This window comes from Enhydra lutris, unplaced genomic scaffold (genome assembly GCF_002288905.1).
Source record: "Enhydra lutris kenyoni isolate GAN:26980312 unplaced genomic scaffold, ASM228890v2 scaffoldscaffold11, whole genome shotgun sequence".
NCBI classification, from domain to species: Eukaryota; Metazoa; Chordata; class Mammalia; order Carnivora; family Mustelidae; genus Enhydra; species Enhydra lutris.
In genome coordinates this window covers 39,705,394-39,728,107 of record NW_019154095.1, presented here as the reverse complement: position 1 = coordinate 39,728,107, position 22,714 = coordinate 39,705,394, and the positions used below count along the sequence as shown (strand labels likewise).

The 22,714-nt window shown below is 46.6% G+C and overlaps 1 protein-coding gene across 2 annotated transcripts; it reads right to left on the bottom strand.

The window, feature by feature from the left end:
* Positions 1-1,660: 1,660 nt before the first annotated feature.
* LOC111144525 (protein-O-mannose kinase) lies at positions 1,661-22,455 on the bottom strand. Of its 2 annotated transcripts, none has more exons than XM_022498846.1 (5): positions 22,221-22,455; positions 19,291-19,382; positions 15,766-15,911; positions 14,498-14,800; positions 1,661-3,240 (listed from the first exon to the last, which is right to left on the bottom strand). In XM_022498846.1, the coding sequence occupies exons 4-5, from the start codon at positions 14,777-14,779 to the stop codon at positions 2,470-2,472; spliced, it is 1,053 nt and encodes a 350-aa protein (XP_022354554.1). In that variant the 5' UTR covers positions 14,780-14,800; positions 15,766-15,911; positions 19,291-19,382; positions 22,221-22,455; the 3' UTR covers positions 1,661-2,469. The 2 variants fall into 2 exon arrangements, with proteins under 2 accessions (XP_022354554.1, XP_022354553.1); XM_022498845.1 differs by lacking the exon at positions 22,221-22,455 and adding an exon at positions 21,601-21,651.
* Positions 22,456-22,714: the final 259 nt, after the last annotated feature.

Here is a 22,714-nt window from a genome sequence, read left to right as displayed (position 1 = left end):
AACTGATGGTTTTGCTCCAATGCAAAGTCCAAAAGCTAAGAAAATCCCTCAAACAAGAATTATATCCTGGATAGGGTAATACAACCAATAACTCTACACAATAACCACCTACATCAAGTGAAAAGAGTCATAACGGATACACAGCCTTGGCACAGACATGGGTTTTTTTCCCCTCAGCTTTATTGAGATATAAATTCACATAGCATAAAGTTTGTCCTTTTATACAATTCAGTTACTTAATATATTCAGAGTTCTACAACCATCACTATATAATTTCAAAACATTTTCACTGCCCCCAAAAGAAACTCTGTACTCATTAGCAAGTACTCCCCATTCCTCCCCCTGACCCCCTGCCAGTCCCCGGCAACCACTCATCTACTTTCTATTTGTATGCATTTGTCTGTTCTGGACATTTCCTAGAAATGGAAGCATACAACGTGTGGTCCTCTGTGACTGGCTTCCTTCAATTAGAATGTTCCCAAACTCCAACCATGTGGGAGCGAGCATGTATCCGTACGCCATTCTGCTTTACGGCTGAGTAAGACCTTACTGTATGGATATACCACATTTTCTTTATGCATTCACCGGATGATGAACATTTGGGTTATTTCCATCTTTCGTCTATTATGAATGATCATGTACAAGATTTTGTGTAGACATGTTTTCAGCTGTCTTGGGTGAATACTTGGAGTGAATTCCTGGGTCATGGCAATTCTATTTTTAACTTTTATTTTTTAATTTTTATTTTTTAAATTTCTTTTCAGTGTTCCAGAATTCATAGTTTATGCACCACACCCAGTGCTCCATGCAATACGTGCCCTCCATAATACCCACCACCAGGCTATATATTTTTTTAACTTTTTGAGGAAGTGCCAGACCGTTTCCCAAAGCAACTGCTCCAGAAGACATTTCTACCAGAGTGTTCCAATTCTCCACATCCTCGACAACCCTTGTTATCGTCCATCCTCTTGATTCCAGCATCCTGACTGCTGTGGGAAAGTTTTTAATAGCAAAAACTGACAGTTAAAATACTCTAGGGAATTATATTCTCTGCTCAGCCATATGACCCAATCAGCCCCAAAAGTGGTAGACTAGGACATAATACTAATTTTGCTGCCCTATCCTACTGCTCGTGGTACCCTCCCTAACAGTTAAGGAGATGGCTCTCAAAATGTAGTCCCAAGACCAGCAGCACCAGTCAGAAATGCAAAGTCTCAGATTCTGTCCCAGACCTACTGAGTCAGAGCCTCTGGGGTGGGGCCCAGCTCCTGCTTCTGGTGATTCCGACACCTGCTCAAGTTCAAGGGAAGGCAGCGTCTATTGCCGGGCACCTCTGCCCCTCAATGTCAGCTTTAACCACCTTATTGGTGGTAATTAATACACACCAAATCCATCATCCTCTGCAAATGAGGATGATAGTGACCAAGAAAGAACTTTCTAAAGGATTCCGTTATGCAACTTAAGTGGAAGGGTTTCACTTTCCAGTAACGAGTGATTTTTTTTTTTAAAGATTTTATTTATTTGACAGACAGAGAACACAAGTAGGCAGAGAGGCAGGCAGAGAGAGAGAGAGAGAAGCAGGCTCTGCACTGAGCAGAGAGCCCGATGCGGGGCTTGATCCCAGGACCCTGGGATCATGACCTGAGCCAAAGGCAGAGGCTTTAACCCACTGAACCACCCAGGCACCCCACGAGTGATATTTTTGATATAAATTGTTCTAATAATTAACTTTGGACACAGAAAACTGAGCTGGAAGGTAAACAGGAATTTCATAAGCACCATCCAAGGCAGGAACACAGATATAATTTCCCTCGTACTTGCTGTCCTAAATATTCCTTGTCCATTCAAAACTTCAAGGAGCCTGCTATCACAGTTCTCCTTTAGGTTTTTGGAAAGAGGATGGCATAAGAATTTCACATTCATTAAAATAAACATTTAAACAATCATTTAAAATACTAAAGACGGCCTCATCAACACCATGTGAAACATCGCAAATACTCCTGTGACCCTGAATTTGGGAACTGAATTATGTCTGGTCATGTCGACCACCACCTAAAAACATGAGGAAAACAATTCTTTGGAAAACTACTGCATGTTTCTTTCATATCCATTTAAAAACCTTTTCTATATACATTTCTTACACGCCTCCAGATTCAGTAATTAGGGCAAGAGAAGCCTCTTTGTGGCTAATTTTTGTTACTTCCTTCAGCTGTGGCTAGATTCCTGCTTCTCTCGTCTTCCGCTGGGAGTGATCGGCATGAGAGAGGGAGGCTGGACTTCAGCCAAACCCAGTGTGCCTGCAGCAACTTCTGCCCCGGTCCCCAGGGGGTGAACACCACTCACGGGTGAACGTGGACGCAGAGGAAGGACCACACAGCTGAACAGCAAGAACCTCACCATCAGAGCAAGATTTGCTGCATCTCTTCCATTTGTTCCCTAAAGCCCATCCTTCACTGATAGGACGGGTTTCTAGAGCATTTCTCTTGTCTGGGACACCATGGTATCTCTGAGTAAATTCAAAACCTTCTTGTAAGTGTCTAGAATATCCTGAGCTGTTGGTCGTTCCGCAGGCGTCTGACTCTTACAGGCTTTATGAATATCAAACAAATGAAACCGGACCATATCGCTCCCTTCAACATGCCCCAAAAGGAAGCTAGAGACATCTGGAATCTTCCAGATGTCGATCTTCTCGTCATAGGAAGGCATGAGGTCATCGTCAAAAGGTGTGTCTTCCCCATAGGGCCACAGCTGCTCTGGAGCCACGAAGTCCCCATGCAGCTCCCGGTGGCCACACTTCACCAACGTCCCGGAGCTGTGGTTCACCAGGGGCAAGGCGTCCAGGTCATTCACCACGAGGCTGAAGTTACTGGTCAGCAGATACTGTGACAGCGTCTTGGGCAGGTCGTTGGAGTCGCACATGACGCGTGTGCCCAGGGGGCTGTGGTGCAAATAGTTGATGATGCTGACATAGTCCATGGCCAGCTGCAGCCTGTGCTGCCACGTGTTCACGTTCTGGTACTTGGAAAGGTTCAGCGTTGCTTCCAGACTGCTCAAGGAGCCCAAGGGGTGATATTCAGTAAGGATAGTGTTGTCGTCCTCACAGAAGCCGAGCAGGGTGACCACGTGTTTACTCTGCAGACCTTTCAGCATCTCCAGCCCATGCAGGAAATCCTCTTTCATCTCCAGCCGGGAGAGCCGTGAGAGCGCCACTTTGCGCTCCTTCCATTCAGACAGAAAGACCTGAAACAAAGCCACAGAAAACCGTCAACCCTGAAAACCGTCACCTGTATCAGAGAGCCGGAAACCCCCAACGGGCGCCAGAGGTGGTACAGAGAATGCAGAAACGAGGAGACAGAGACCCAGTCCCGAAGAAGCGCTCAGTCTGGTTACGAAGCCTCACCGATGAGCAAACACGGGCACCCAGTGCAGAAGGCAGGGTAGGCCCAGGATGGACGCGGGTGAGGGTGCCGGAAGGCTCCTGGGAGTTGGTCTAGAGGATGACTGGGGCTGGCCCGGCAGATGTGGAGAATGGGAAGTGCATCCCTGGGAGAGGGGCCTGGAGGATAAAGGCATGGAGTGAAAAACTGACCGGAAGCTCCAAACACCTGCAGCACAAATGGATGGGGGGGAGGGGAGACAACTAGAAAAGTGGTGAGTCGAGCCCAGCCAGCCCATCACACATCACAACACCACCTGCTTAGCTTCAAGGTAGCACAGTACATCACAAACAGGAGTTGTTCTCAGTCAGGACAAGAGTTTTTGTTTTTGTTTTTAAGATTTTATTTATTTTGGGCACCTGGGTGGCTCAGTGGGTTAAAGCCTCTGCCTTCGGCTCAGGACATGATCCCAGGGTTCTGGGATCGAGTCCCGCATCGGACTCTCTGCTCAGCAGGGAGCCTGCTTACCCCTCTCTCTCTGCCTGCCTCTCTGCCTACTTGTGATCTCCATCTGTCAAATAAATAAATAAATAAAATCTTAAAAAAAAAGATTTTATTTATTTATTTGATAGAGAGAGAGCACAAGTAAGCAGAGCAGCAGGCAGTGGGAGAGAGAGAAGCAGGGTCTCTGCTGAGCAGGAAGCCCCATGCAGGGCCCGATCCCATGACCCTGGAATCATGACCTGAGCCGAAGGCAGCCGCTTAACCAACTGAGCCACCAAGGCGCCCCAGGACAACAGTTTTAAGTGGGGTGTGGTTCTGTATTCCTTCAGCTGCAAGAGCAGAAGCAAAAGTGCCCCGCAGACTCTAGCCCAGACCCCCCACCGAGTGCCTGAACAGGACACCTTAGACTCCCCAGTTCTGCTAGCTAGGAAAGGCTTGCAGGAAGGACTGTCCTGAAGAACTTCTGACCTCCTGCTTAAATCTCCAAAGGGAAGGCGTTAAGACTGCGGAAGAGAAGACAGGCTCAGAAGTGAGGGTAGGGAGGACTGGCTGCCCCAGGCTGCGTCTGCCGCCTGCGGGCTGTTTCTCTGTGCTGCTACTTACTCACTGCTAAAACATAGCTTATGGTTTTTGAAACCAATGTGGAGTATTTATCAAGTGCCTGTAACATCAAATCCAAGATCTATTAAGGCAATAATCTGAAAGAGATAAAAAGCTCCAGGAATAAAAATCTGGCACTACTTACAAAAGCATAAACTGGAACTTACCCATCCATCAGAATGGAGGGCAAGAATGGCAAGATCACTCAGAAGAGTGCGATGTGGTCAGTAAAAATGCATATATTGACAGAGTTTTCAGAGTCTTCACAGATAACAGTAATGTCACAAATGAAAAAGGATATAAAATTTCCTTTATGTTATTGTTCTAACTGCATATAACAAGACAAAATTACATGGAAATCAAAGGAAACAGGTTAATGTTTCTCTTCATATATTCTCTTCATATGGTAAGATTCTAGGTGATTTTTTTTTTTCTTTATGCCTTTCAGTATTTTCCAACTTTTCCAGGATGAATGTATATGATTTCACATTTAAAAACACTTTTTTAAAAAAAATTTTATTTATTTATTTGACAGACAGAGATCACAAGTAGGCAGAGAGGCAGGCACAGAGAGAGAGGAGGAAGCAGGCTCCCCGCCAAGCAGAGAGCCCAACTTGGGGCTCGATCCCAAGACCCCAGGATCATGACCCGAGCTGAAGGCAGAGGCTTTAACCCACTGAGCCACCCAGGTGCCCCTAAAAACACTTTTTAAAAGAACTCAAAAATATATCAAATTGAGGTAAATTAAAGACCTGTGAGATTTCTTTGGGATCTGACAGGGGAAATTCATTAGTGGAAAAACCCAGGTACCCACAGTTGACCTTTAATATTTAAAAGAGAAATCTTTTAAGACCTTTTCAAAAACCCCAAATTGAGAAATTTCACTATGGATTATAGTTTCTTTTATTATTTTTAAAAAGATTTTATTTATTTGAGAGAAAGAGAGGAGAGGGACAGAGCACAAGCGGAGGGGGCAGGGCAGAGGGAGAGGAAGAAGCAGATGCCCCACGAGCGACATGCAATGTGTTGCGTGGGGCTCAATCCCAGGCCCCCGAGATCATCACCTGAGCCGAAAGACAGACGCTTAACTCACTGAGCCACCCAGGTGCCCCTGGATCATAATTTCTATTAAAAAGTCATTTTGCAACCATGAGAGACTGTGGACTCTGGGAAACAAACTGAGGGTTTTAGAGGGGAGAGGGGTGGGGGGATGGGTGAGCCTGGTGGTGGGTATTAAGGAGGGCACAGATTGCAGGGAGCACTGGGTGTTCTACACAAACAATGAATCATGGAACACCACATCAAAAACTAATGATGTACTGTATGGTGACATACATAATAAAGTAAAATTTTAAAAAATAGCAATAAAAAAGTCATTTTGCTTGTATGTCTAAAACTAATATAATACTGTGTTAGTTATATTTGAAAAAAATTTTTTTAAAGATTTTATTTATTTGACAGACATAGATCACAAGTAGGCAGAGAGAGAGAGACGGGGAAGCAGGCTCCCTGCTGAGCAAAGAGCCTGACGCGGCGCTCGATCCCAGGACCCTAGGATCATGACCTGAGCCAAAGGCAGAGGCTTTAACCCACTGAGCCACCCAGGTGCCCCTTTTGTGGAACACATTTCCCCCATAGACCTGAGTTAACACTGAATCTGACACTTGACTTCAACACAAAAATGTGTTTTTTTTGTTGAAAGCCATCACTTCCTTAGACCCACCTCCTCATGGTGCCCACCAGCACTGGCAGGTGGCTTTGGTATCATAGGCCCATTTTTCACATAAAAACAAGTGATCACTCTAGGGAAGCTGCTACAATTTTTATTTTATTTTTTTTAAAGATTTTATTTATTTATTTGACAGACAGAGATGACAAGTAGGCAGAGAGGCAGGCAGAGAGAGAGGAGGAAGCAGGCTCCCTGCTGAGCAGAGAGCCCGATGTGGGGCTCGATCCCAGGACCCTGGGATCATGACCTGAGCTGAAGGCAGAGGCTTTAACCCACTGAGCCACCCAGGCGCCCCTGCTACAATTTATTGATACATATATTTATTCAACAATAAGTGGCGGGAGAAGCTCAACAACAGGGCTCATGAATTCCTCCTGAACTCCTGTTTATGTTGAATTTTTGTGCCTCAGATAAATGAAAGATTATTAAATACTATTTATTATTAAATAGTTATTAGTCTTTGGGATCACTCTCAAATACCTGAAACTTTCAAAGTTAAATATTTGCAAGTCAGGTATTGCTTAAGAATCATTTCTCAGCAATCTCTAACTCAGTTGCTTTGTAACACTTTCTAAAACTCTTAGAACAGTTTTACCTTTTTTAAGAAAATTATAAAATTAATCAAGAATATTCTTCTTGGCAAAAATTCAAATGCAGGAGGAGATTTCCTTCCCCTGCTTTTACTCCCCAACCCAAAGAAAGCTGTTAAGTGGTGTGTAACCTCCCAGACCTTTCTGTGTGCTCTCATACATGTTAATGTATGCTTTACAAATAGCATTTGAGACTGGGGTGACATAAAGTAAGATTATAACATACATATCACACTGCAACTTTTTTTTCATTTAACTGGTACCTCAGACTTTCCTGTCTGTATATATACAGGTATAAGTCCTTTTTTTAAAGCTGCATAACATTTCACAGTTTGGGTATATTACCCATGCTAGTGAGGTTTTGCAGATGATCATTTCTTTCTTTAAAGTATAATACAATAAAAATTCATGAGATTTGTCATGGAAGGAGTCAGATCATGAGGCTCTTTCTCTATAATAGAGAAATTATATGCAGGTCTATAATATTTAGTATGATTTTATGTGATCTGTTACCTGATGAACATTTAAATTATTTCCCCTTCTTTTCTTATTAACAACAGTGCTACAATAAATAACCTTATATTCACAACTCTGCATGTCGGCAAGCACTTCTACAAGCTGGGGAAGTAGACGGGTAACTGAAGAATACAGACTCTATCACGACCCTCCAAAGTCTGTGCCAGCGTGCACTCTCTCCACTCTTACATGAAAGAATCCTAGGTTCTACAGCCTTAACCGCACTAGATGTTATCAATCTTTGTACTCTGTACCAACCTGATGATGAAAACATTTTACTGTTCCAGCTCATTTGTATTTTCTGACACTGAGCACTTTTCGTCTTTGTTGGCATTTCTGTAGGTCTTCTGTGGGAAGTATGTTCTTGCCTTTATCCAATTTTCTGTAGGGCTGTTTTACGCTTATTAATTTCTGGGCACTCCTTATGTATTATCCATGTGACGTTTTATTATAAATGTAAAGGATACATTTTAGAAAATAGTTTATGTGGTCTTTTGTAGTAAAAAAAATTAACTGTTATGTAGTCAAATCTGTCCTCATAAATTTAATAAGTATTTATGAAAATAAAAAAAAAATAGGGACGCCTGGGTGGCTCAGTTGGTTAGGCAGCTGCCTTCGGCTCAGGTCATGATCCCAGCGTCCTGGGATCGAGTCCCACAATCGGGCTCCTTGCGCATCAGGGAGCCTGCTTCTCCCTCTGCCTCTGCCTGCCATTCTGTCTGCCTGTGCTTGCTCTCTCTCCCTCTCTCTCTCTGACAAATAATTAAATAAAAAATCTTTAAAAAAAAAAAAAAAAAAAAATGAAATTGGGGCACCTGACTGGCTCAGTTGGTGGAGTGTGCAGCTGTTGATCCTGGGGTTGTAGGTTCAAGTCCCATGTTGGGTGTAAAGATTACTTTAATGTAAAATTTTGAAAAAACAAAACAGGGAGGCACCTGGGTGTCTCAGTCAGTTAAACATCTGCCTTTGGCTCAGGTCATGATCCCAACATCCTGGGATCGAGTCCCAATCAGGCTCTCTGCTCAGCAGGGAGTCTGTGTCTCCCTCTCCCTCTTCTTTCTGCTCATGCACTCTCTCTCTCAAATAAGTAAAACCTTAAAACAACAACAACAAAAAACCCAAAAAATGAAGTAAATCCCTGCCCCTATGAAATTTACATTGTAGTACAAGAGGCAGACAATAAAGAAAATAAACAGGATATATATAAAGTATACATAAATGTGCTTTGAAGAAAAATTAAGCAGGGAAGGGTTTAAATTTTAAATAGGGTTAGAGAAGGCTCTCACTGGGGTAACATTTGAGCAAGAACCTGAAAGAGGTAGAGGAATGAGCCACACGCTACCTGCGGGGAACTACATCCCAGGCAGCAAGAATAGCAAGGGCAAAGGCCCTGGGGTGACAGAATGCCCATAGACTGCCAGGTCAATAAGGCCACGGTGGCTGGAGTGGAATGAGCAAAGAGGAATGGAGCAGGAATAAGGCTGGAAGAGGGTGCAGACCTTGTAAAGCCTGTAAGCTGGTAAAAGGACTCTGGCTTTTACTTAAGAGACACAGAGAGCCACTGGAGGATTTTGGACAGAGGAGAGATGCTCTTTGACTTAGAATTTAATAGCAGTATTCTGGCTGTTGTGCTGTAAACAGACTGAAGAGATGGCAGGGGGCTAGCGTGGAAGCAGAGAGCCCACCTGGGAAGCTACCGAAATAATCCAGCTACGAAGCTTGGCTGGGCGGAGGGAGGACGGGAGATGGGTAGAAGTCTGAGGAATGGTCAAATCCTGGATTTCCTCTGAGTGCAGAGACAATAGAACTTGCTAATGGATTCAACATGGATGTGAAAAAAAGAGAGAAGTCAGGATGCTTCTTCCCAGGTCAGGGGCCTGAGCACCTGGGCCCACAGAGCTGTCATTAACCGCAACAGGGAATAAATGAAAAGGAGGCTGAGGGGATGGTCTGGGACACGGTCAGTGTGAAAGCCTTTCTGACATCCAAGTGGAGATGTGGGGTAGGCAGCTGTATAGAAGAGTCTGGGGAGTTCAGGGCAGAGGTCTTAGCTATAGATAAAGGCAAGAGGCTGAAGACATCCAGGGAAGGAGTGAGCATACATGAATGACCCAAGGTTAAAAGGGACGAGGAGGCAGACATTGCAAAAGGAACTGAGAAGTGAACACTATTATTTCGTACTCTAAATATACAATTCAGGGGCACCTGGGTGGCTCAGTCGCTTGAGGGTCTGACTCTTGACTTTGGCTCAGGTCATGATCTCAGAGTTGTGGGACTGAGCCCCTTGTGGGTCAGTGTGGAGCCTGCTTAAGATTCTCTCTCCCTCTGCCCTGCCCCCACCTCACTTGTGGGCACACTCCAATGTGCCCTCTCTCTAAATAAAAATAAATAAATATATATATATACAATTCAGGTAACATCTGTTTTCCAGACAGCCCGGAGCATTAAACATAGATCATATAAGATCCTTCCAAATGGGGGTGTCTGGGTGGCTCAGTGGGTTAAAGCCTCTGCCTTCGGCTCAGGTCATGATCCCAGCGTCCTGGGATCGAGTCCCACATCAGGCTCCTTGCTCGGTGGGGAGCCTGCTTCTCCCTCTGCCTCTGCCTGCCACTCTGTCTGCCTGTGCTCGCTCTCGCTCTCTCTCTCTCTCTCTCTGACAAATTAAAAAAAAAAAAAAAAATCTAAAATAAAAATTTTTTTTAAAAAAATAAATAAATAAATAAATAAAACTTAATAAAAAGATACACGACATGGACATTGGGGAGGGTATGTGCTATGGTGAGTGCCGTGAAATGTGTAAGTCTGAGAATTCACACACCTGTACCCCTGGGGCAAATAATACATTATATGTTAATTTTTTAAATGTAAAAAAAAAAATAAAAAAGATACACATGAAATAAAATTCACTGGAAAAAAAAAATCTAAAAGGGATAAATCTCCCACTGTTATCCTCAGAGAATAAGATCAGAGATGGGGAGGACAAGAGGTAGAAGGGAACAGTTTACTTTGTACTTCACCTCCTTCCGTAAATTTGAATTGAATGTACTGCTTTTACAATTAAAGAAAAAAAAAAAAGAAAAAGAATGGGTCAATCTACCTTTCAGTCAAACTGGGATTGCTCCAGGCAATCGCAAACACAAACTACAAATAGAGTCCGGGGAAAGAGAGCATTGGCCACATGCTCCCCCTAGGAGCAAAATCACTTCTGGTGGAGAACTGCTGACTTAGGGGCAAGATAGGGGACAGAAGGCAGCAAGAGGGATAATTAGGAATGGCCCATGAGGGAGTAGGAAAACTGTAAAGAGGTGGCGGCACAGAGAGCCAGAGTCGCAAGGACAGAGGAGCCAATTGTATCAAAGGCTGCAGAAAAGATCAAGTGAGAGGAAGATAGAGAAATGACCAACCCAGGGTTTGCAGGTCTCTGGATAAGGGCAGTTTCTCTGCAGGAGGGTGGTTTGGAAGCCATCCCGGCAGAAGACAAGTGAATGGGAGGAGAGAAGTAGGGACAGAGCTCTGGCAATTTCATTACAGAGGAAAGAGAACGTGCACAGAGCTTCCGAGGAAGAGGGAATTGGGGAAAGGGATTTCTGTGAGAAAGGGTGTGTGTTTGCGTGCCAGTCAGAATGACCCTCGGAGTAGGGAAGACTGAGGGTGCAGGAGAGAGTGGACAGCTTCCGGAAGAGACATCATGAGAAGTCATGACACCTGAGCTGGAGGGCTTACAGGTCAGGTGACTGAAGATGAAGAAATTTTGTTTGGGAAGCTCCTGTTTCCATAACAACTTATGCAACAAGACCATGAACTAAGGCAAGGGGGAAGGAAAACTCGCAGAAGGAACATGACAGGACCGCTGGGTGGTGGTGAGAGCCGGGCTGAGGTTTGTGGTTGCGCATGAAACCACAGGGCTGTGGGACCTCTCTACCTCCAGGGCAACTGCTCGAATGCAGATGCACAGCTGGGGTCAACCAGGTTCGGGGCTCCCCAGCCAGGCACGATGTGTTTGCACAAGACTGACTTTGAAGCTAATAGCCACAGAGTCCCTGCTGCTGGGTCAGTGTGAGACCCAGTGCAACCACCATGGGATCAACACACAGGTCCCGATAAACTGAGGAATTACTGAAGCAAGGGCGCTGGGAGAGGAGGTGGTCAGAGAGCAGGATGCCAAGAACTCTGGTTACAGAAATTCCTACTGAGGAAGCTTATGCCTTCAGCTTAGGGTGCGGAGTGTTGCCCGCGTGGAGGAGCTGGTCCCAGTGATGGGAAACACGTTACATGCAGCAAGTTGTTCCAATAAGTGACTATGCAAAGGAATAAGAGGCTGCCCTGTGCTGGGACCCCCATGTGTCCTGGGCCCCAGGGCTCAAGGTGGGGGGACGGACGAGATTCATCAATGATGGTGCAAATATCCAGTGCACAAAATACTCTTGCCCTGAGGGCAAATTTCAACCAAAGACAAAAGAAAATCAATGTAATGGCCTTACAGTCCTATTTCACTTTAATAAACAAAACTACATTACTCAGAGTTATTATCCACATTTTTAAACCTCATATTCGCATGGGCATGCTTTGTAGGGCATCCCCCAAATCCAATCTGTCCTCAAACAACAACAATTCGCCACCATCACAGCTACCTACTGAAGGGGTGCCTGGATAGGGCAGTAGGTTAAGCATTGGACTCTTGGTTTTAACTCAGATCATGATCTCAGGGTCATGGGATTGAGCCCTGTGTTGGGCTCCACACTCATTACCGAGTCTGCTTAAAAGACGCTCTCTCTCTCCCTCTCTCTGCTCCTCCCCCTGCTATTCCTCTCTCAAGTAAATAAATAAATAGTTTAAGGAAAAAAAAAAAAAAAGCTACCTACCCAAAAGTATATCCTTCAAGGTAAAGAGCAATTCTGAAAAAGAAGTCCAAAAATGACCTGAGCAGTAACCTGGAAACAAGTGGGCGGACAGCCCCTCCAGGTCATGAAGAAGACAGAAATCAACGGGGCCTAAGTCCTCTTCTCTACCCACATCCCCCCCTGGTGTGTTCTTCACATCCTAATGCTTTCAGCATCATCCCAGATATATATTCCCACCCATTGCCCCAGACCCAAATGCTAGACTTGTATATCCAACCTTCACATTCACTCACAGCCTTAACATGTTCACCTCATGCACACAAAATCTGTTCTTCCATTCTTCCCTGCTCAGGTAATGACAGCACTACTCTTCTTGTTGCCTGGACCTAGAACCTTGTGGTCACCCTCTCCCTCACTTACACCCCAGAAGTGATCTATTAGGAAACTCTACTGGGGGTGCCTGGGTGCCTCAGTGGGTTAAGCCTCTGCCTTTGGCTCAGGTCATGATCCCAGGGTCCTGGGATCGAGCCTCGCCCTGGGCTCTCTGCTGGGTGGCGAGCCTGCTTCCCACCCCCCTGCCTGCTGCTCGGCCTTGTGATCTCTCTGTCAAATAAATAAAATCTTTAAAAAAAAAAAAAAAAAAAAAAAAAGGAAATCCTACTGGCTCTGCCTTTAAGACATGACCAGAATCCACTGATTTCTTACTAGGTTCACTGCTAACACCCTTGTCCAGCTGTGACCATCTCTCCCCTGCAAGGCCCAGCCAGTCTTCCATCCTCACCAACACTTCAGCCTCCTTTCCACACATACAACACATTCTACCTCTACTCAAATTGCTCCAATGGCTCTCCTGGTCCCACCAAGCCTCACATGCTCTGGCCACCACTTGGCTTTCCTCTGACTTTATGTGCTACCTCCCTTCTCATCCTGCCCTCTGGTGACACTGGCTCATTCCAGGTCCCTGAACAACCAGGCATGTTCCATCTTCGGACTCTGCTGGTACCATCTTTCTTACTAGAACATATTTTCCCCAGATAGCCACAGGGCTCACTCTCAGATCATTCTGACCACCCAGGGTAGTGAGCCGTGGCTCCTTCCTCACCCTGCTGTCTTCCCAGCACATGTCATTAACATATTTTATTGAGCATCTATTTCTTATTCATTGTCTCATCCCCCAACTAGAAAGCATCAACAGGCTCTGTTTTATTCATTGCCACAGCTCGAGCACCGACAATAAATGAATAAATTTTTTTTTTTAATAAATCTTTTTTAAAAAGTTACCTTGTTCTATGGTTTTACTTTGCATAAATTCCATTCCCTTTTCCCTGACTTCTTCCTTCAAGATGTCTCCTTTCTGGGGCGCCAGGGTGGCTCAGTTGTTTAAGGGTCTACCCATGATCCCAGGGCCTGGGATCGAGCCCAGCCCCTCATTGGGCTCTCGGCTCAGTGGGGAGCCTGCTTCTCCCTCTCCTCCCCACTTGTGATCTCTCTTGCTATCACTATTCTCTCAGGTAAGTAAATAAAATCTTAAAAAAAAGTCTCCTTTCCACATTCATGGTGCACTGGTCTCCCCAAACAAAAGCCAGGTGTCCATGTGGATGCATTTTCTGTTCCCTCTCTCCCTCCTGCCACTCAATACATCTTCACAAAGGAGCTCTGTGCAACAATCCTTCTCTGACCTCTAGAGGCATCAGCGGGCCTTAGCTCCCACAGAACCAATAAGGGACCAGGCAGCCAGCACACACTGGTTGCCTACAGACAACAGCTTTTGAGGCATCTGAATTCACCCCTTTGGTTTCTCTTTTTAACATAAAAAAAATTTTTTTTAATAAAAAAACTTTTAAAAAGTCAATATAATCCCATGCCAGGGCTTGAAAAACAAGAATTAAAAAAAACTGCCCAAAATCTTTTTACCATAGCCTAATTTCTATCGTTTCTGTATTTTTCTACATAAGCACATTAATTTTGCAGTTGAAAATCATGTATTATGCAGTTTTGCATTTTGCTTTTTTCACTTATCCTCATAAGATTTTTTTTCCTGCTGCCACACAGGGTTCCTAAACACACTTAATGGCTGCAGAATATTCTATCAAGTGGCTAGCCCATAATTAACTATATCCAATAGTTTTTATTACTGGTTTTCTATTGCTATAAATAACAAAGCAAAATACTCCTTGATGCATTTAGCTTTTTTCCTTCCATTGGATTAGGATAAGTCCCAGATGTGAGACCACTGGGCTCAAAGGCAGAAATATTTTGAGGACCCTTCACACATAATGCCAATTTGCCATCCTGAAAGGTCACCCCATTAACACTCAGATGTAAGCCAGCACTCACTCTCTTCACGGCTCCTTCCCCGACACGCTTCAGCTGCCTCACTTCTGTCCTCAGCTCCTCGCAGGACAGCCATGGTGAACAGTTTTTCATCTGTCCCATTCTGAAATGTCCGTGGGGACAGTGGGTGGAGCCCGGAGTGGAGTGGGGAGGGGCGATGAAAAACCAGTCAAGGCAGAGGTAGAGGAGAGCATTCATGAGAGCCATGGAGAGCAGCAGCCCCATGGCTGGGGGCACCGCTCTGCGGGGAAGGCCTCTGCTGCTGTCCTGGGCCTTCCCGTCCATGCTGCTATCCTCTGCAGGTACCTGCGATGTGACACCAAACAAGAAGTAATCATGAAGGTGTCTGAGTGACAAGGGGTTAAAAGAAGGCACAGCCTCTCAGTCCTCTTATGCCCAAGGATCCTGCATGCCTTCGGGTCCTTGGGAGGATTAAAGAAGGTATCCCGTACTAGGTTCATTCTAAATGCTCAGTGTCAGCTGTTTGCACAATCAGTGTCTTATTATCAGCTCGTCTGGATTCTACCAGGAGGAAGGTGTTTGTGTGTGTCTGACTTTGTGTCCCTCCCACAGGAGTGAGCAAAATGAAAGCAAGCCACACTTGTTAGTCCAGTGGGGCCAGGACAGATGGACAGAGGAGAGCAGCCAAGATCAGATACGGTGGGGGTGAGGGCAAGAATGCTGACAGCCTCCTGAACCAGCTAAGGAATTGGGATAATCCGTGGAAGGTACTAGAAAGCTCCCTAACTTTTTAAGAAGCAAGTCTCCTCTTCAACAGGCGTGACAGATGTGTCAGGGTGGAAGAGATGGTGGTGGGGAGACTGGGTCAAGGGCTCTGGCAGTCGTGTGGGGTCCGAGCTGAGAAGCACGTGAGCTGGAGTAACAGTCGTGAGAACGGAGAGAGGGTGACGTGTGGGTGACCCTTGCACCAGGAACCACCGAGAAGGCTGGACACTCAGCGGCTCAGTTCTAGCGCTGGCGCCGGCGGGAGGCTCACGGTGGAGGTGGGCATTCCTGCTGAGTTGTGCGGTGGCGGAGGGGCTAGGAGGGGAGAGGGCCGGAAGGACCCTGGAGGTCAGGTGCTTGACGCTCAGGTGCCTGAGGCAGAAGCTACGTGTGAACCAGAGTGGAAGAGTGTCGATATTTTGACTAGGATGATGGGCATAACGGTGCGCTCTCTTAGTGTCAGTACTGGGATGTGTTGCGGACACTAGTGACAGAACTGACCCTGTGCTTCCTGTGTCTGAAACGACTGTGACATGAAGGGTTACCTTCCAGGAGCGCCTTCGTTCTCCCAGCTCAGGCCTCCACCCAGACACCTGGGTCACTCAGTGTCCTGATTGGTCCCAGGCATGGGTTTGAAAACACTCTGCCACGAAGTACCAAAAAGGAGGTTTGCTGAAGGAAAACTGCAACTCTGCACAGAGACAAACGGCAACAGTTCAGATGGTCTTCTCCTGGGGCCCTCTTAGGGTCTGGGCGTCCCCCTCCAGCCCCAGGATGGAGAGCAGCCGCAGGAAGTCCTCCGACAGCCTGGTGGCCATCGTGGCACCCTGGCAGCTGGTCTGAGTTCAGAGTCCGCCCCGCGCACCCCCCCCGCCCCCGCGCTCCCTTAACCTCCATCACCAAACGCCGACCACTTATTCACTCCACGTTCATGAAGCCGTTTCCCCATGCTCAATCCCACTCTAGGCCCTGGGGATCTGTGAGTAAATACACAGATATGGTTCCTGTCCTCTTGGACCTTAGGGAGAAACCAGTGGAGGAGAGACAATAAATAAGAAACAAAAAATCTTCTCCTTGTATACTGTGATGAGCTTTTAAGGATAGAGACTAGCAGAGAGGAAATCCCTGGATGAAGCAGTCCTAGAACACCTCTCCGAGGATTCGCACCGAGACCAGAGGCCTGAGACGCGACAGCCATGAAGAAAATCTGAAGACAGCTCTTTCATACCTTCTCCTGGAGATAGTCAGGCCACCCACCATTCACAGCGCTGGGACAACACACCCATCAAGCCAGGTGCAAAGTTCACAGAAAACAGCATTTCTCCTAAGTTCACACTGCAGCTATAAAGACTTTAAAGCTTTAAGGACTATCTATGCTTACTATCTCCAACACTCCCCCTCTTCCTCTAGAACCCAAGGCTACTCCACCCACAGTGACCAAATTGCCAGGACCTCACTATTGCTGAACACAGCAATCAGTTCAGTCACGGGCTTGACCACTCAGTGGCATCTGGCATGACTGATCACTCCCTTCTCCTTGAAATGCCTTTGTGACCTGGTTCCCAGGAAGGTGCACTCTGGTAGCTCTTCTTGCCTTTGTCTATAGACTGATGGAGAGTCAGAGGCTTGGACAGACTTCTGCACTCATGCCCTGGGTGCTCTTATCCAGACTCGGGCTCCCTGTCCCCACCTGCTGACAGCCCCAGTCCCGCTAACTTGACATCTCTACTAGAATGTCCCAACGGACAATTCAAAATACTACTTCTTCTCGACAGTAAAATGACAAATAACTCAATTTGGAAATGGGCAAAGGACTTGAACAGACATTTATCTAGAAAAGACAGGCCGATAGCCAACAGGCACGTTGACTTTATCAGTCATCAGGAAAATGCAAATCAAAACACAATGAGATCCCGCCTCATCCCCAACAGGACGGCTGTCGTCAAAGAGTCAGGCAAGAACGAGTGTAGACGAAGATGTGAGAAAATAGAACCCTTATACATTGCTGGTGGCAATATAAAATGATGCAGCCTCTGTGGAAAAAAGAGTCTGGAAGTTCCTCGAAAGGTTGAATATGGAGTTACCCATACAAATCCATCACTCGGTATATGCCCAAGGGAACTGACAACATACATTCGCATGAACCCTAGTCACTAGTACATGAATGTTCACAGCAGCACTACTCCTAACAGCCAAATAGTAGAAATAACCTGAAGTCAAATAAAATTGACTTATTGACCATACATGGTCAAATAAAATTTGCTATAACTAGACATGGAATATTAATCACCCACAAAAAGAAATAAAGCACTAATACATGCTGTAACATGGATGAAACTCGAAAACTTGATGCTAAGTGAGATAAGGCAGATACAAGAGGTCCTGTATTGTAGGACTGTATTATATGAAATGTACATACAGGCACATCCATACAGACAGAAAGCAGGTTAGTGACTGCTAGGGGCTGAGTGAAAGGGGAAATGGGGATTGGCTGCTAATGGGCACAGGATTTCTTTTTGGATGAAAATGTTCTGGAATTAGTGGAGATGATTGCACAACCTTGTGAATATACTAAAAATCAATGAACGGTACACTTTAAAGAGCAAACTTAATGGTATGTGAATTATATCTCAACGTGAACAGATAACAAAAATGCTTCCCAAACACAAGTCTGCCCCCTCCCTACAAATCTGCTGTTTTCAGCGTTCAGATCCTCAACACTCAACTGCTCTGTTCTTCCAGTGACCCAGCCCCAGTGACCCCCACCAAGGGTCAGCAGAGCGACACTGCTTTCTCTGAGCAAGACATTTTAGAAGTAATGGATGGTTCCAAACCCCCATATAGTTCATCCTAATTAATTTTTTAAAATGCTGCTGTGCAAATCCCCATTGTGATTACGAGGTGTCCACCAAACCCTGGCTCTACCGCACTGTTCCAGCCTCACTCGAGTCTCCGCCTTTTCTTGACCTAGTGCCACCTGCTCACCTGCCCCTCAGTCTTCCCAGCTGTGCCTGTTGGGGTTGTGATGGCTGTTCGCTCACCTTTCCCACAAAGACTCCGGGCCCGTGTCTTTCTCTCTGGCCCATTCCCTCCTGTCTTCAGGGACTTTGAGTAAAACTACGATGAGTTTTCCCATTCAGCCCTCACGGTCTCACGGGCTTCCTCTATTGGTACCTGATTCTTAGAAGGTGCTCTTACAGAAATGAATAAAACAACCGCCATCTCTCTTCTACAACATTCGAAATGACCAAGTGTGTCTCAACTCAGACCTCAGGTCAAGAAACAGCACTTTTTTCTGTAAAGGGCCAGATGGTAAATATTAGGTTTAGGGGCAAAAGGTGAAATCCAGTGACAACTGCATCACGTGACTTGTGGGGCACCAAGAGGCAGTGTAAAGCCATGACAGGCCACAAACTCTGTCACTGTCATTCAGGTCTGTCACCTGGGTGTGAAAGCCTCCCCCAACATTACAGAAACAATGAGCATGGCTGTGTTTGAATAAAACTTTACATACGGACAACGAAATTTGAATTTCAGAAAGTTTTCATGTGTCACATAAGATTATTTCTCTTCTGATATCCCCCCCAGCGTTTCAAAAGGTACAAAGCATTCTTAGCTCACAGGTCATACAAATGCAGGTGGCAGGCAGAGGCTGGCTGAGTCCTGCACTGGATGGTGCTATTCTTGTGGGTCTGTTGCAGACCAGCCTTCCATCCTGCGTCTTCCCTCTGTATAATCTTGCTCACGCGCATGGAGATGGCACTGGTCTCCAAGTCTCTACAGTGGCCTGGGTATTTCTCCTACACTTCACTCAGCTGGTTTGTCAAGGCCTGGGATGTCCAGAACTTAACTCTGTCCTCTGCCCCTCCTCCAGGGTTCCCTCACTGTCACAAGCATACAATGCCCACTTGCTCAAGTCACAAAACAGGCGACTTGGTTCCACCCTCCCCCAACCTCCAAACCCGACCAATCACCAAGCACAGTCAATTCTTTCACCCAAACCTCTCCCAACTCTGCTCACTTTTCCCCTTCCCCTGCCACCCCTGGTCTAAGTCTCCAGCATCTCTTACCCGGGCTTCTGCAACAGGTTCCTGCACGAACTCCCACTTCCTTCTCTTTTCCAGTCCATTCTCCATACAGCAAATAGACACTTCATTCCTTCCTGAAATGTTTCAAGCACAGAAAAAAACTAAAAAGTAAGATCATGAACACCCCTCCAGCTTTGTCAAGTAATGGTGCATCACAAAGATCTTTTTAAAAAAAATAAAATAAAGAAATAAAGAATAAAGAAATAAAATATTATATATATAGTTGAAGCCCCTATGGACCCCTCCAGGTCCTATTCTGCTCCCTCCCAAGAAGGAACCACCATCCACAAGCTGATGTCCCAGGACCTGCAGCAGCAGCAGCATCTAAGAACTTGTGAGAAATCTGAGTTCTGGAATCCTCTCTCCAAATCTCCCAAACCAGAAACTCTTAGGTGAAATCCTCTCTCCAAATCTCCTGAACCCAGAAATCTCTGTTTTAACAAGTCTTCCAGTGGATTCGGATGCACACTAAAGCCCAAGAACCACTGGTGTATAGAATTTCCACACACACTTTTTATTTTCACCACCAGTTTGTGCCTATAAATAACAACGCATAATGTATCGATGTTTACACACTGTATACAAGTAGCTGTACTGTATCCATTCTTTGTAACTTGCTTTTTTAAAAGCCCAACTTTAGGGGCGCCTGGGTGGCTCAGTGGGTTAAAGCCTCTGCCTTCGGCTCAGGTCGTGATCTCAGGGTCCTGGGATCGAACCCCACATCGGGCTCTCTGCTCAGTAGGGAGCCTGCTTCCCCCCCTCTCTCTGCCTGCCTCTCTGCCTACTTGTGATCTCTCTCTGTCAAGTAAATAAATAAAATCTTATAAAAGGGCACCTGGGTGGCTCAGTGGGTTAAAGCCTCTGCCTTCGGCTCAGGTCATGATCTCAGGGTCCTGGGATCAAGCCCCACATCGGGCTCTCTGCTCAGTAGGGAGCCTGCTTCTCCCTCTCTCTCTGCCTGCCTCTCTGCCTACTTGTGATCTCTGTCAAATAAATAAATAAAATCTTTAAAAAAAAAAAAGGCAGCCCAACATTAGGTTTACGAGGTTTATCCATGCAGGTACATCCAACTCGAGTTTGCCAATTTCACTTGTTTAACGATACCACCAGCAAAGCGAGCTTTGTACACACCTCCTTCTGCACATGTGGGAAGTGTCTCGCTGGCGTACACAGGGTGGTCTTTCTAAAGCACAAATCCGATCACTCCTTGCTTAAAATCAACTAACCTTGTCCTTCTCTGTCCTCAGGGCAATGCCCAAACTCCTATAAGGCCCCCTGAGCTCCAGCCTCTGTCCACCTCTCCAGACGCCTCCTTGCACCCCGCACTCTAGGCCCTGAGCTTCCCTCTGTTCTTGAAGTCACCCCCGTGAGACGCCCAGGCTCTGGCATGTGCATCCCTTCTTCCTCAACTGTGAGCAACCAGGGTACTGCCTGCCTGCTTGGCCCACCCCTGGGTCCTCAGCAGCTGGTGTACAACAGGCACTCAGTAAAAATGCACTGCCCGCCAGATCACTCAGGACTCCTCTCTGCCACCTTCACACTCCCACCGAATCTGTTCTCTGTTCATGTGCCTGTCCTCTGATGCTTGCTTCCAGCACCTCCTCCCGTCTGAGTTCACCATCTTTTTACTTCTCCAACCCCCTTGCTGTGACCTTCCTCGATCCTATCTTGCCACAGGTAGGAGAGTCAGTTGTATAGGGCCTGAAGCCTATCGTTTTTGCTTTTTTTTCTTTTGGAGGGATACTACTTCCTTCATTTCCACACAAAGGCTGCCAGCATCAGGTAGGAAATTCTGCAGAACTCTAGAAATTCATTTTTTCTAATCTACATTAGATCACTACCCAGTCACCCAATTTTTTTTTTTTTTTAAGATTTTATTTGACAGAGAGAGACCACAAGCAGGGGGAGACAGGACAGGCTCCCTGCTGAGCAGGGAGCCCAACACGGGGCTCGATCCCAGGACCCCGGAATCAAGACTTGAGCCAAAGGCAGGTGCTTAACCAACTAAGGAACCCATGCACCCCACAGAATTACCCATTTAATGCATTTCTTGTGGACCCTGAAGTTATATGCCTCAATAATCTTTCAATTATCCCTAAGCCCTCAGATCCACTTCTGCATCCTCAGAAAAAAACTCACCCAAAAATTTAACAGTGTCAACCTCACACCAATTCTGTGAGACATGTATAATTATTATTCTCATTTAACAGATAAGAGAACTGAGGTGAAGTGATGTAGCCAAGGTCACTAAACTGTAGTTGGAGGAGCCAAGTTTTCTGGCCTTAAACTCACCTTATTCCTCTAAATCCTGCAACCCGGGGGGCGCCTGGGTGGCTCAGTCGGTTAAGCGGCTGCCTTCCGCTCAGGTCACGATGCCAGAGTCCTGGGATCAAGTCCCACATCGGGCTCCCTGCTCAGTGGGAAGCCTGCTTCTCCCTCTCCCACTTTCCTGCTTGTTTCCTCTCTCGCTGTGTCTCCCTCTGTCGTAAAATCTTCTTATAAATAACTAAATAAATCCTGCAGCCCTCAGGTGTGGGACGGAACTGAACATAGCACGTTCACTGCGTGGGGGTGGGGGGGTACACCTGAGACTGCCCATTTCTTAAAGGACTCTCTGGCGCACCCCAACACCTGATGGGCTCTCTCCCTTAAAGGCGTATTTCTGGAGCAGCCCGTGTGGCTGAAGGAACTCTGCGGTAGAAAAATAAGCAAAATGGCAATGATCGTTGCTGGTTCACAAGGAATGGAGATTGTGGGGCCAGTTGGGTCAGGAAAAATGCAGGCACTGTTGAGACACAGAACTTCCCACGTTGGTAGCTACAAGCTAGCAGTGGAAAAAACTGGAAACCACTGCTCTACACTCACAGCTCGTTTACAAGAAAGAAAAGGAAGAGCACAAAAGCAGTTTTTACCGATTTACGGAGTATCCGATTCAAGCAGAGAAGGAACGAACGGGTGCCACCCAGTACAATTTAGAACGGAATCCCATCTTGCCACCAGGACACACGGCGCTTTACAGCGTTTTGTTTCAAATTGTTTCAAACATCTCGGACGCTTACTTAGCCTTAAGGTGCTACGGGCACGGCAAAACGGACGGAGACAAGACCGCTCGGCCCCGCTGAGCCTTCACGAACCGAGGCCCAGGACGACCCCCACCACGGAGGCCCGCGCCGGAACGCGGCGCGCGGCGGCTGCACTACGGGGCGGGGCACAGCGGACGCCGGAGGGACGGAGCCGAAGCCCCGGCCCGGCCGTCCGCCGCGCGGAGGTGCAGCTGGGCCGCGAGGCGCAACGCGGAGGGGCTGAGGGGGCCGCCCAACAGGGACAGACCCCGCAGGAAGCCCAGCCGCCCTCCGCGGCCGCCTCCCCCCCGCCCCCGTTCCCCCAGCCCCTCGCTCTCGCGGGT

Coding starts and splice junctions, on each gene's coding strand:
- LOC111144525 (XM_022498846.1), bottom strand. CDS start 14,779: ATGGACGGGAAGGCCCAGGACAGCAGCAGAGGCCTTCCCCGCAGAGCG. Junction 3,241..14,497: donor GGGAAGGAGCCGTGAAGAGA/GTGAGTGCTGGC, acceptor GCTTTGTTTCAG/GTCTTTCTGTCTGAATGGAA.